Source organism: Melampsora larici-populina, assembly GCF_000204055.1.
Source record: "Melampsora larici-populina 98AG31 unplaced genomic scaffold MELLAscaffold_64, whole genome shotgun sequence".
NCBI lineage: Eukaryota > Fungi > Basidiomycota > Pucciniomycetes > Pucciniales > Melampsoraceae > Melampsora > Melampsora laricis-populina.
Genome location: NW_006768828.1, coordinates 134,097 through 147,320, shown reverse-complemented (window position 1 = coordinate 147,320; position 13,224 = coordinate 134,097). Strand labels below are relative to the sequence as shown.

The window sequence follows — 13,224 nt, the reverse complement described above, 5'->3', positions numbered from 1 at the left end:
GGAGGTGTGAAATTATTCAAGAAAAGGGGTATTTTGACAAAGGGTACTATGGTATTAATTCCTGTGTAGTGATTTCATTGAAGGATTGATTGCGCCAAGAGTTTTTCAGAATGATTTTAGAGCTATATGGGTGATTGGAATGACGTGGGATGATCTTTTGATAGAAGAGAAATCATTATTAGACGTGAAAACGGTCAAATTTCATCGAAAATGGAGGTTTTCAGCTAATTACATATGTCAAAACTTGTCAGAATTGGGTGTGTAATAGTTCATTCGACACAGAATCATGGGTTTCATAATGTACAGCCTTTAAAACATTAGTAACCAGGGGTAGTGAAAAATTTATAAGGAAACAAAGAAAATGGAGTGAATTTCAAATTTGGTGGTTACATATAACATTTACATGACAAAAGCTTATTTTCTCAATGTCTACAACTCAATAACTTATTCATAACACATCGGAAATAGGTCATATGGGGGTGATAAATGATCAGTATACCAAGGGCTATCAAATGAGCTATAGTAATCCAAAATTGAACATCTTTACAAAAAATTTGTAATTCCAAAAATGGATTTCAGCTATGAATATTAGGAAAAAATCACCTGTATTCATCATAAGAAGATCTGTTCATCATTTTTTAACATCAATTGATCAAATTCACGCCTTGGATCATAACAAACAATAATATTCATGATATCATATGGTTACATTGGAGGATTTTTGTTGATTTTTGACAGTTTTTGAGGGTTTTTGGAGGCTGTTGACCATTATTGAGGATTGTTGGAGTGTTATATACTATTGTTAGGGATTCTACGTGCCTTGGTTCCCCTTTTTACTCGTCTTATACTTTTGTTAGAGTGTTTTTAATCATCATTAAATTACTTTAGCAGTACTAAGTTCACTAAATTGCCCCATTACATCAAAGGAGAGATTTCTTTACGTGTGATAAGACTACAAGTCTTCTTTGGAACAACAATATAATGGATTTTTGCTTTGCTAGTGATTAAGAGTTTGTTTTGTTGTGCTCAGATTGGAATAACACTATAGCAGTGTTGAGATTTCTTATATCCTAAAAACTCATGGGAATAATACTTGAATTAAGTATTGAGATCAATTTCTCTGGTGCCTTATCCCAAAGAACTCAGCAAAACCCCGTGTTGATTCTTTCAAAGAGGCAGTCTTAGTCAACTTCTACTAGTTAGTTATATTAGTAGATTATCCCTCTTTAAGCTCTGTAAAGCTCTTGTTGAGCTTTAGGTTCTACACCGCTGACACAGAAGAGGAAGAAAACGTCCCTGAACTCTCAACCATGGGTAAAGAATTTCTACCCACCCACCGTCAAGAAGCTAACAATCTTGACTACATTTTGCGCAAGCTGAGTCAATTTGAAGTCTCTGTAGTGTCTTTCATTCTTCAAATTTATCTGCTTTTCAATTGTGTTGACTCTATCAAAATTAACCACAGGTGGACTTAATCACGTGGCATATCACCCAATCTGCAGCCTGACGAAACAAGTTCAAATGAGTTGCAGAGCAAAAAGGTTTTACCGTCTCACTGATTGCTGGCTATGGGATCTGTTGAAACATCAAATATCAGAGCCCCCATAAAGCTTGGCTCCCCAGAGAGTTAAGCCATCAATTTTGATGTTGTCTGAGCTAGCTGACAACTTTCTCAATTTCATCATAGGTCATTGATGAACTGTGTCAAAAAGATTTGAACATGGTACATTTGAAGAATTGACTGGCACATAAAAACACCAAGCTGTATGGATACTTTCATGAGCTTGAGACGACAACATCTGAATGGGCTCAAGTCTGTAAAATCAACAATGTGCTTGAGGTGTGATTTATTATTGCCTCACTTTCATTGTCTCCTTTTCATTCTCTGTTGTTTGCTTACTCACAATGGGTTGATTTTATTTCACCTTAACATCATTTCAAGCCTGTCTTTACTACTTTACTCATGGGAGGAGAAGGCCCAATGGGCTGTATGGTGATTCCTCAATATGTGGAACTCCGCTCCTTGCTCAAAAAGAAGATCACACCTCTAAGCACCACCAATGCCCTCTACCCTATGCTTTGCAAGATGAAAGAGAAAAGCAATGACTACTTGAAAGAAGCCCTGGAATGTGAAACACTGGTGATGGCAACAGTGCTACATCCTTTCTTTTGACTGAAGTTCTTTGTGAGGTGGTTTGTCAAAGCCTATGTGGTCATTATCAACGCCAAAGCAACTTTGCAAAGGATTAATTGGGAATATGAATTAGAACATCCTGTGAATGTCACATCAAACCATGCCCCGCGGACTACAAACAGCCAGAATCCCTCAACATTGTTGCCAAGGCCAGACATCTTCTGCAAGGATTCTGAAGAGCCTGGAGATATACAGATGAAAAACTACTTACAGCAAGTGGATAAAATGAAGTCTGGTGAGTATAATGTGCAAGATTCTGCTTCTGGGCTTGAATGGTGGGAGGTGAGTCCAGCATTCTTATATTCTGTGTGCTTGTGACCAATATTAATCCGGTTCTGATCCATCTTTAGAAATATGGAAGATCTTACCGCATTCTGGCCCTCATGGCCAGAGACTATTTGGCCTCAACAGGCTTGTCATGTGCTTCTGGGCGCATTTTCTCATGTGCGTTGGATTTTTGTGCAAGTAGATGGGGTGGCCTCATTGCGAGGACAATTGAACACCTTGTATCCGGTAGGCTGTGGCTGAGGGAAGGTGTGGCGTTGAGTGAGACTTACGAGGAGCTTGCATGGGTTTTGAAATCTTTGAGAATAGTGATGACTTGATTTTTGTGTTTTTTAATGATTCTTCTGTTTATATTGTCATTTATTACTCATCATAATTCAATTTAACTAATTTAACTTTATCAAATGGGTTCTATTTTACATTTTTACACCATGTTGCATTGCATCAGTGCTGATAACACACTGTTGCATTGCACCAGAATGTTGCAGGGCATTGTTGCTGATAACAATTGTGGTGTGACTGCTGTGAGTAACACAGCAACTTACTTCATTTTTGCCTTTTCTTCAACTGCAACACTCCCAAAAGATACACCGCAACAGGTGGAAAATGGCATCAACACACCACAGAGTGGCACCCTAGCGCATTGTTGTGCTGCTTACCTGGTGTTGATCAAATCCAAAGACCATTTCTGGGTCAAAACAGTTTTTGATTTTAATCACAAACACTGGTGTTTGGCAACTTCATTTGATCAAAAACTCTTCAATTTTGAACAACAGCCCTGAGGCTGTTTTTGAGAACAAAAAGAGTTTTTGCCCTCATTTGCCCCTCTAGTTCAATTTTTTGATGATCTCTTTGGTTGAGTTTTTGGTATTTGTATGCCTGAATTTCAAGTTTTTCATTCCACCCCATGAAAAGGGGCAGATGTAAAAAGTGTTTTTGTGTAACACTTTTTGGCTAAACCAGCCAAACAGGCCCTTGGATATCACATTCCGAGCTCAGCATCAGTCAGCCCACTCTGATTTCCCCTTATGCAAACTGTCTGTCTGACCTTTCAAGCAGAAAAGGTTGCAGTTTTGTCTCTGATACCTTGCATAATTGTTGATTAATCAATCTTCACACCCTTTTGCGATAACAGTTGATCAGCTCTTTGCAAGCTACATCAAACAAGACATATGATTCAAAGGTGTTTTAGCGTAAAACTTCAATCACACACACATCAACTTGATTCGGTCCATTTTTTTGTTCTCCATTCAAGAGAATTAAGATGTTTGAACACAGATTTAAATTTGGGAAACAATATCAACTATGCATTTTTCATTCAAGTCTTCAAGCTTGCAATATCTCGTTTCAATATCTCGTTTCAATTTCTTAAACCAAAACATGAAAATGCACCTTTTGATTGGATTTTTCCAATATTCATTTGTTTGCTGCCCCTACTCTTAAATTCTCATCTGGGAGTGGCGGGCCAAGGAGGGAGGACAGGATGGGGCTTATTCGGTTTTGCCCTGTTTTACCGTTGGTAGAATCATGGTTTGTGTGGCTAGCAAACATTGTTTTGGATTACCAAAACCTCTCCACTCAACGATTCAATACTATACACACGCTTCAATCCAGAAAAGAACGGATTTGATCAAAAACCCACAAACAATGCATGCAGGTCTCATTCAGGTCACATGTCCTTCTTTGAATAAGTTACAAAGACTAAAAGTACAAATTAAAGCAAGAACAAACAATGCAAGAGTGAAAGAAATATCACAACTGTCTTTTGGTTGAATAGACATACTGGTACAATGATTTTTAAATGATGAATGATGAACTGCGTAGATATTGAGAGATTATAACAAAAAACGAGACCACTAAACCCGGATGAAACAACTGATATAACTTTAAGCTAAAAGAACACAAAGATGAATGAAAAACGAAAAAAAATGTTCAACTAGCGTAGGATACAACATGCTACATATCAAGCAACCCCAAACCAAAGCAGAAGTTAAAGTATAATTGATGGCCATAAGACCTCTATTTATGCTTTTTAGGAACGTTCATCGCACTGGTATTGACATCTCGTAAAATTGGGGCCGAGATGGAGTCGATTGAGATTTTCAGCCGATGAGCTGGACCAGCGTTTGAAGCTCCAAAGCCCTTTGCCAGGTTTTTTCGAGGCGGAGTAGAGTAACAGGTGTGAGAGGTCTCCTTTGATGCAACGTAGTCGTCAGGAGAGCCTCCGACGATGCGACGACCTCTGAAGTAGCTGGGAGAGGCCAAGGAAGCTTCAGCCGAAGCTGGGGATGAGCCCGAGGAAGCGAGAGGGGGTAGTGACTCTCCAAAAGGTGAAGTCGCGGCGGCTAGATCCCTCTCCTGGCCGCGACTGTTGTCGGGACACCATGGGCTTCCTAATACACCCAAGGCGCCAGAAGCTTGGGAGATCTGTCCGCTGACAGCAACGTCGGCCTTCCCAGCAGCGCGACTTGGTAGCGCTTCTTCGAGAGTCCCAAGCCATCCGGCTCGACGTGGAGGCCTGAGAGGAGCCTCGCCACAGCACGAGAAATCTAATCCGTCACCATTGTCGGCCTCTTTGTCATCCAGGTGAAATAATCGACTGAACGGCCCTGGTAACGAGCGGGCGAGACTGTTGCCGCGACGTCGACGGGTCTCATCTTCACCTTTGACGAGTCCGGTGGAACTAGGACTGGAGCGGGTCCTAGATGGTTTAGCTGGCGGCGTGCTCATCATCCGATCTACCGAGTGGTGTCTAGGAAGAGGTTGATTGATCTATTCAAGATTATACGTGAAACCATCAGACTTTTGAATCATTCCACCTCAATCTCGACAAGGTTCGGTACTCACATTTGAGGGATTTTTCCCATGGCTTGTTCCAGCCACGCCGTTGACTGAAGAGACAGGCGTGTTCTCTTTGCCCAGTGGAGAGATAGCTACAGCGGTTTGAGAAGCCGGGGATGAAAATGAACGTGTGGAGTTCATGTTGGGTTTATTTTGGCGGGCTGGAAGTTATGATGAGGGTCATTTTGATATAGAATGAATGTGACGTAATTGGATGTCAGCGATGTCTCAACAAAGGTTGCGTCTTGCAGGAAGACAGAGATTCGCAAGACAAAGGGGGAGGGAGAATATCAATAGCTCACGGGTTGAGGTTTTGTGTGTAAGGGTGGTATGATAGTACAAGATGGAGGAATGATGTGATGGGATAGAGTGTCTTGCGGCGTGAGTGGTTAGGTCGTTGTTATAATTTGATTTTGTTTTTTCAAGAAAAAGCGTCAAGAAAATCAAGAATTGAAGTAAACGTGTTGATAAGGTTTGAGGAATTTTTCCAAGATGAGAGTGAAGGAATGAAAGGTTTAAATATTTCTCCAATTCGAAAGCTTTTTTATTGAATCTCAATTTAGATCCCAATAGGCACCAGGAACTATCAAGCCATCTCGAAAACTCAATGACACGATGAAGTTGAGATGCCATGAAAAGTTTATAATCCTCACTGATCATCGATTTGCACTGATATCATATTCCGAGCTCAGCATCGGTCAACCTCCTGATACTTGCACTCATGCAAATTTGAATTTTGTATCTGTGCTCTCGAAAAGAAAACGTTGAAATTATGTGCCTGATGCCTTGCATAATTCTTGATCAAACAGTCCAATATCTTATTCCGACAAAAGTGGATCAGTTGTTCAAAAGCTGAAGAATAGATCCTTCAATGCAAAACTTCAAGGCCCGGGAATCATTCAAGGATCTAAACTTGAGAATGTAATCGCGGCAAGACCTTCTTCTCATGGCCCATGTATGCCGGAATTTGTCCCTCATACTCATGCATATATGATATGCAGATGAAGGAAATGTATGTAAAATATGGTCTCCTTCGAGTATGACGTTTGATAATCAATCAACCGCCATTATAGTCATCTGCACCCCAAAAATTTGATCCAATGTCCCAAACCCAAGCTCTCACAGGCTACGTTTCCTGTTGAGTTTCTCAAATCAAACGCTCACTTTGATAGGCTCGGTGAACTTTTCATATGCACCCACCTTTATCCGATCTGTTATGGAACTCGTACTACCTCAGGGACTTTCAAACTCTTTTGAAGAAGATTTCGATCGAACAAAACTCTGCAAAAAGAATACAACACCCCTACTCGATTTCTCATTTGTTTGAATCTCAATTGCATTTTCGTTTCAATTTTTTTGGTCGATGTTCCTTCCTCCATTCTGCAGCTTTTTTTATTTTCTTAATATATATAGTATAATATAATATGGGGAGCTGTATTTTTACACCACCACCTTTACACCGGATCACCCGGTGTAAAGTCGTATTGGTGTAAAAATAAATAAAAGGGGGTGTAAATTCGAATTTTACACCCAATTTTTTTTTTGACAGTTCGTGTAAAAAGAGTCAATGTAAAATATGCAGTGTAAAAATGAGGCATCCCGGCGCAGTATTTAATTTTACACCGTAAAGTTTACACCGACACCCAGCGGTGTAAAAAAAGACGGTGCCAAAATCAGGTTTGGCATCCAAAATCGTAATTTTACGCTATCAGGAGCCTTACACCGGTTTATTCGGTGCAAGGGCAGCTGTGTAAAATTCCCAAACATCTCAAAATTTTTGATTTTTACACTCCCAATGAATCCTACTTTTACACCGACAAGATAGAATCGTAAAAATCATGACAGAAAAGAAACCAACACCGGACTGACTGAAACAACTATGGATAAAACAAACATGTATAACCAAAGACCACGAAAGAAACATTAGATAGACAAATTTTGTCAGTCAACTATTCTGCGCTTCAGTCAACTATTTTGCGCTCCGTTCCGTGTGTTTGAACTCTGACTGCTGACTCAAGGACATGCATGTATTCGATTGCCATTTATTTCAAAGAAAAACACAAACTTTGACAAGAATCCATCCTACACAGGAGTGAAAAAACAAAAAAAAACCATCTCCACCCTAATTTTGTCTCCTACTTTTGCGCTGTGACTTCCGCAAGCCACCTGTGTCGGCAGCAGGAGGGCTTTCAGGAGTTGGCTCCTCTGCTTCTGTAACTATAACGTATTCATAACCCTTATACTTCTTTAAATCTTTTGCTGAACAAGAAATGAACAAATGAGTCCAACATCACTTTACCCAAATATTTCAAACAATACAATCACGACTTACCTTGTGGCTTGCTTTTTCCAGCAGTCCACTTGGCTCTTCTTCTGTTGGTACTTCTGCATCAAAAGCCAATTCGTCTACTTCGTCCTCGCACTCTATAGGAATATCCTCCAATATTTCCTGAACCTCTTCGACGTGAGTCAAAGTCTTGTCGGTAGTCGCAGTGGTTTCTTCCGCAGTGGTTCCATCTAGCTGAGTTTTTTCCTTCAAAGGAAGCGACCCTCCAAAAGGGTAATTATCTGAGGGCATCGTAAAGGGTATGGTCTGCGTATGTTGAGGAAAACTTTTCATCATTTCCCGTATGCTTTTTTCGATATGTTTCTTTTCTTCTGCGAAGGGCATGCGGGAATAACAGACCCAGCTTGTGTGTGGCTCACACCCAGCAATAGTTGCAACATTTCGGTCTAAAAGCTGAGCACGTCCAGCGTTCCTGAGTTCATTGTAATGCCATACACCCATGATTCCCTCCACTGACCGTACCACTTTGCACCAATAATGACTGTTGGCCCAAAATCCACGTGTCACCATCATATATTCCACGCCACCAATCATGATACGTGCTGGCCAATCCGTGTCACCCATGTAGCTTTCACGCATTTCGTGGGTCATCGCTCCAACCCCGTCTAAGTGGAAGTAAAGGTGTAAAGGCGCAGATTTGCGGTCTGTTAAGTGAATCTTGAGGGTCTGTTCTAGCATTGACTTTTTTTCTTCAGATTCCTCCGGTTCGGGTGAGTTGCATCTTCCTTGATCATCTTCTTCCGCAGGTTCGTCGTCCACATCCACATTCACTACGTTACCACGACTGGTTCGTTCCGAAGGATGACATTTCCGGCAGACCATATCACTTCCTGCAGTGAGACCTTGCGACTGCCATAAATCTATCAATTGACCTAGCTCGGAATGTCGCAGTCCAGCATCCCGAAAATTCGAGGGAAATAATGCAAGACACACTCGAGATGAAATGGACGTGGTTGAATGTTTGGCTTCGCGAAAACACGTCGTGACCTTGCGGAAAGGAATTTCAAAGAGAGGACGAAGAGAAATTTTGCCAGGGCGGAGTAGTTCGTCCATGAAGCCATTGGCTGAAGCAAATTCACCAGCTGGGAAGGAGGCCGAAGGGAGAGCCTTGTGAATCAACGTTTGATGATTTGACAGAACGGCGAGGATGTTATCTCCATCGTTGGTTTGGACAGTACATCGATTGGTGAGATGTCAATAAAGGATATGCACCAAAGTGCTACCGTTGACCGTGGCATACCGGCTCCATAGTGGGCCAAAAAGAGCATACAGGCACTCCAGCGTCGAGCTCTGCCAACAGCGGTTCCTGGATGCTTTCGTGGTACCTTTCGTGTATGATTGGTAAGTCGAAAGAGGAGCACGGTTTACGTTTTGTGACCCTTTAGGCCGTCCTGGCCCCTTCTTCTTGACTTCAGAGCGTTTCTTCGATTTGGTTATACCCAGGAGCTCCTTGGTGGTGTCAGGAGCTCGGCCGTCGTTGCCTTCACTTTTGTATTTTCGCTTGGTCGGTTTCGCCATACCCATGTTAGTGACTACAGTTTCCCAATTCTTCTTGGACACGCCGTAAGTCACGGTACACCCTTGCTGGACCTGCCTATAATCGTGTTCTAAACTTTGCACAAGGGCGAAAAGCTGAACAAATCCAGGTATGATAGCACATTTGCCTGGGCTACATTGACAAATTTGCAATCAATCAGCTTATGGATTTGTATTCAAAGACAAAAACACGAGAATAGTCCACTTACCAAAGCAGATAATACACACGGTGCATGGATTCCTGCGCGTTTGTTGTTCCAGGTAATTCAGGCCGTCTGCGAGGTCCTTGATCTTCCTCAACATTGTCGTCATCTTCTTCACCAGGAAGGGGAGGGTCATCTAAGGGTAAACGTTTCCTTGAAGGAAATAACATTGCCTGTATATCCGACGCTTTCCACCAATCCAACCACTTCTTCGCCCGTGGAAACAATTGGTACAAATTCTGAAACTTTTCGTCGAGAGTATCACCTCCGGGTTCATCATGTTCAAGGAGACTTTTGCATCGACTTACCCAGCGGACCTACGTGAACATAAAGCCTAGTCAGCACGTGCAAGTGTAAGTTGCATTGACTGTGTGAAGGAACTTACATCTTGATCCACTGGAACTATTGAGCTGTTCTTTTTGATTCGAGTCACAGCCGCCATGAAATGCTGTTTACAACCGTGCAGCTTGGAAAGCGCCTCAACTTTGTCACTGCCTCTGAACACCTCCATGTACGCCTCAATAAATCCATTCCTCTGAGCTAGCGAGAAATCTACTACCTGCTCAAGAAGCCTTCTCGTCTGGTTTTCGGATTTCGAAGTTTGGTCGATGATGGTGAACAACGTCTTGAAATGGGCCTTGTAATGATGAGTAGAAAGACCCTTCAAGAAGGTCAAAAGCACAGGGACCCATCGTTCCAGTTTTCCGTTGTACATTGAGGTAGTTAAAAGATAACCGTTGAGGAAAAAGCAATAGGTGACGTCCGAGAGTAGGCCACCTGAGTATGACTCGCCGCTTTTGCTTTCGTACAACAGAACCTCCTCCATCCAGGCACCCTGAAAAGAAATATGAATCTCTTCAATTTTCAGCGACGAGGAGACTAGTCGCATCCCCTGCCTGATAAACAAAATCATTATTAATCAGGGTCATTATCATTGAGTTAATGACAAATAACTCATTCACTTACTTTCCCCAATGCTCGAGTTTGGTCAGCCATCTATCTGCCCCGTCGGGGTCCTGGTTATCAGGCATAAGCTCGTTTTTGACGAGGATGTCGCGTCGCAAGTAGCCGAGGCGGTCAATATGACCAAACGAGGAATGTATGTTGGCCACTGACTGAATGGGATTCTTTGACGCGTTTGCCCGCCCAACCTTAAGAAGAATTGGGAGTTAGTACTATTACTGATGTGCTACAAAGTAATAAGCAAAGAAAAAGCATACCTTGAGGCCCAAAGGTCCCGTCTTGGGGTCGTTGATAACCATCTCTTTCAGCTTAGCCTTGGAAATTCGGTCAGCCTTCTTAGCCTCCGGCCAGACGTGGTTGTGTCGGCCTTGATGTCGTAGTAATTGCCAATGAGTCGATTTCTCTTCATCAAATCGACAGCGGGCATCACATGGAACATGGATGCGTAGGCCATCGCAATCGGACACTGGACAGTTAGGGAATCTAATGTTGCACATTAGAATCATTCAGAAATGAAGATGGAAGTAGGAAATCAGTACTTACTTCCCTAAGAGTGCAGGTATGGCCTTGTAGCCAGTTGGTGGTGACCCGGCAAGGCGGCAGTTTGGATCGGTGCATCCGATCACACCAAGGCAGTAAAATCGACGGACTCTCCAGAGGGGGTGCTTGGAATCGGTGCGCATCGTGTGAGTCCAAGCCACAAACCCGAAGTTCGTCACCTTTTCTTCGGGGTGTAAGACGAAGATGGTGTTTCCGTTGGGATATGTCGGGTATCCTTGATCATCTACTTGACTATCATCGTCAATGAAGGTTGAAAACGCCGCTTTGTTGGTAGGTAGCTGGAGTTGTGGGTGACCTTTCCCAATGGTGATTGGGAAATCCACATCTTCATCGGAGGCGTCATCAGGAGGCTTGGTTGTAGGTTGCCTCGACTTGGCATCCTGCTTCTGTGGCTTCGGCTTCTGCTCCTTCGAGCCGTGGTCTTTGTCTTCCAAGTCGTTGATGACACTTTCAAGGTCAGAAACGTTTTGACTAGGGCGCTTTGATGACTGGTATTCCACAGTCTCGGAAAGCGTATCGGCTTGGTCCACCTTCTTTTTAGACTTTTTAGATCGAGATTTCTTCTTGGTTTTTTTCGATTCTTTTTTGGTTTCTGAATCCGGCTTCGAGGGTTCCTTCGTTCTGGTTTTTTTTTTGGGTTTTCTTGGTGATTTTGGGGATTTTGGAAAAGAAGATCAACAGCTAGTATCAGAGTCCGTCATTGTTGGGGTTGGAGATGAGGGAGTTTGATTCGTTTGGTGTTCTGCAGGCACAAATGAATCTGGAGCAAGGATGTCTTTGAGATTGAAGGACTGATTGTCAACTCCGGATGACAACCAGGACCGTCGTTGTTGAATTGATGGCCGCTCAGAAGAAACTTCCGATGTTTCTTTCAATGGCAAGCCATCATCAGTCTCTTCGGACCGTGATGTTGATTGACCCATAACGACAATAGAAGATGTAGTTGACAAGGACCAAAGCGGAATCCGCTTTGGTGAAATTGTAAGTGTAAGGCTTCAACGACGACAGCAATAGTCGAAAGACTCCAGAAGGGGATGCTGGGCAGTTCTAAGATGAGATGGGTCGTGCTAAAAGTAGGTATGTTGATGTGGAAGTCGTCACGTTTGGTTCTCTTAGTTCAGCAGGGTTCATCACATTTCGTCGTCATGTGGAATAGGTGGATTTGTGAATTCTCACGGATATGATGTGGCTTCACATTCATACAAATGTGGTATGGTTATGTATATCTGGTGTTTGGCTGCTGTGTCAGGTATCGTCATCTGACTCCGGCATATATGGGTGGGTGGGTGCGTTTAACGTGCGATTAGGTATATGCAGTGGTGTAAGTCGTGAGGTGTAAAATTGTGATTCTCACGGTGAGATCGGAATTTTACACCCTTGCTTGTTGCACCACATTATCCGGTGTAAATTTCAAGAACCCCGCCGGGCCCATTGTATTTACACTGTATTTTTTTACACCGCTGGTTGTCAGTGTGCTGGTTGTCAGTGTAAAACCTTTGCTAAAAAGGTTGACCGGGTTGACCGCGAAGGAGAAGAGAAGCACATGAAACACCAAATTTTTTTACCTGCTGCGCAGCGCATCCAAATTCAAATTTCGCTCGATCCAAAAAACAATCGGGTTGTCAGAACACTCAACGTGACCTGGTGGTTATGATAGATACCAAGATTGGTCACGACCAATATTCAGTTGATTTAGATTATGACAAAGTCGCGCCAACAGCTGGCTTATGCGACTTGTTCCGATTTCATCTATATCTTGCTGATTCGAGGAAATGAAAAGCGCTGTGGACTAGCAGTATACAGTAGTAGGTGGCGCATTGCTCAATATCAACAATGGTTGTAGTTGCTTGTGGGTTCAATCCCCAGGGTGTAGCATTTTTGCTGAAATTTGGAACAAAATTGAGAAGTACATCTCAGAGATGTGTCAGTGCCATCATTGTTCCATAATGACCCTCTTTGAGCTTTTGGTGGGTAAGGCAAAAAAAAGTTTTTAAAGACTTCTGCTTTCTTTGTATCATGAGGTCAACCCACACAAGTTCAAAAATATCAAGGCGACTCGAACACGCGCCGAGCTGTGCACCGCGATGACAAGGTTCTCACACCTTACCGTTGCACCAAGAAAGCTTAGATAAGGAGTCCAACGATGAGTTTATGATCATCAAAGATGAGTCGCAGGTCGGCTGTTTGAACGATCTCAATGTATTCAGCTAAATACTGATTGTAAGTAATCTCATTAGTTGCCGTAAGACGGTCACAATGAGTGTTTTGACAACTCGATCATTTTTTGGATCGAG

General features: G+C 42.6%; 2 protein-coding genes across 2 annotated transcripts; both read right to left on the bottom strand.

Annotated features, from left to right (window-relative positions):
* Positions 1–4,498: 4,498 nt before the first annotated feature.
* On the bottom strand, positions 4,499–5,953 carry MELLADRAFT_93988 (uncharacterized protein; the record flags this gene model as incomplete). The annotated part of the gene is made up of 3 exons (XM_007416783.1): positions 4,499–5,251; positions 5,327–5,481; positions 5,623–5,953. 3 exons carry the CDS (start codon positions 5,951–5,953, stop codon positions 4,499–4,501), a joined length of 1,239 nt encoding a protein of 412 aa, XP_007416845.1.
* Positions 5,954–7,442: 1,489 nt separating this feature from the next.
* MELLADRAFT_93987 (uncharacterized protein) lies at positions 7,443–11,853 on the bottom strand (the record flags this gene model as incomplete). Its single annotated transcript, XM_007416782.1, has 13 exons — positions 7,443–7,565; positions 7,653–7,913; positions 8,007–8,543; positions 8,601–8,774; positions 8,891–8,992; positions 9,036–9,336; positions 9,413–9,645; positions 9,715–9,723; positions 9,792–10,302; positions 10,373–10,557; positions 10,627–10,852; positions 10,913–11,544; positions 11,734–11,853. 13 exons carry the CDS (start codon positions 11,851–11,853, stop codon positions 7,443–7,445), a joined length of 3,414 nt encoding a protein of 1,137 aa, XP_007416844.1.
* Between the last annotated feature and the right edge of the window lie 1,371 nt (positions 11,854–13,224).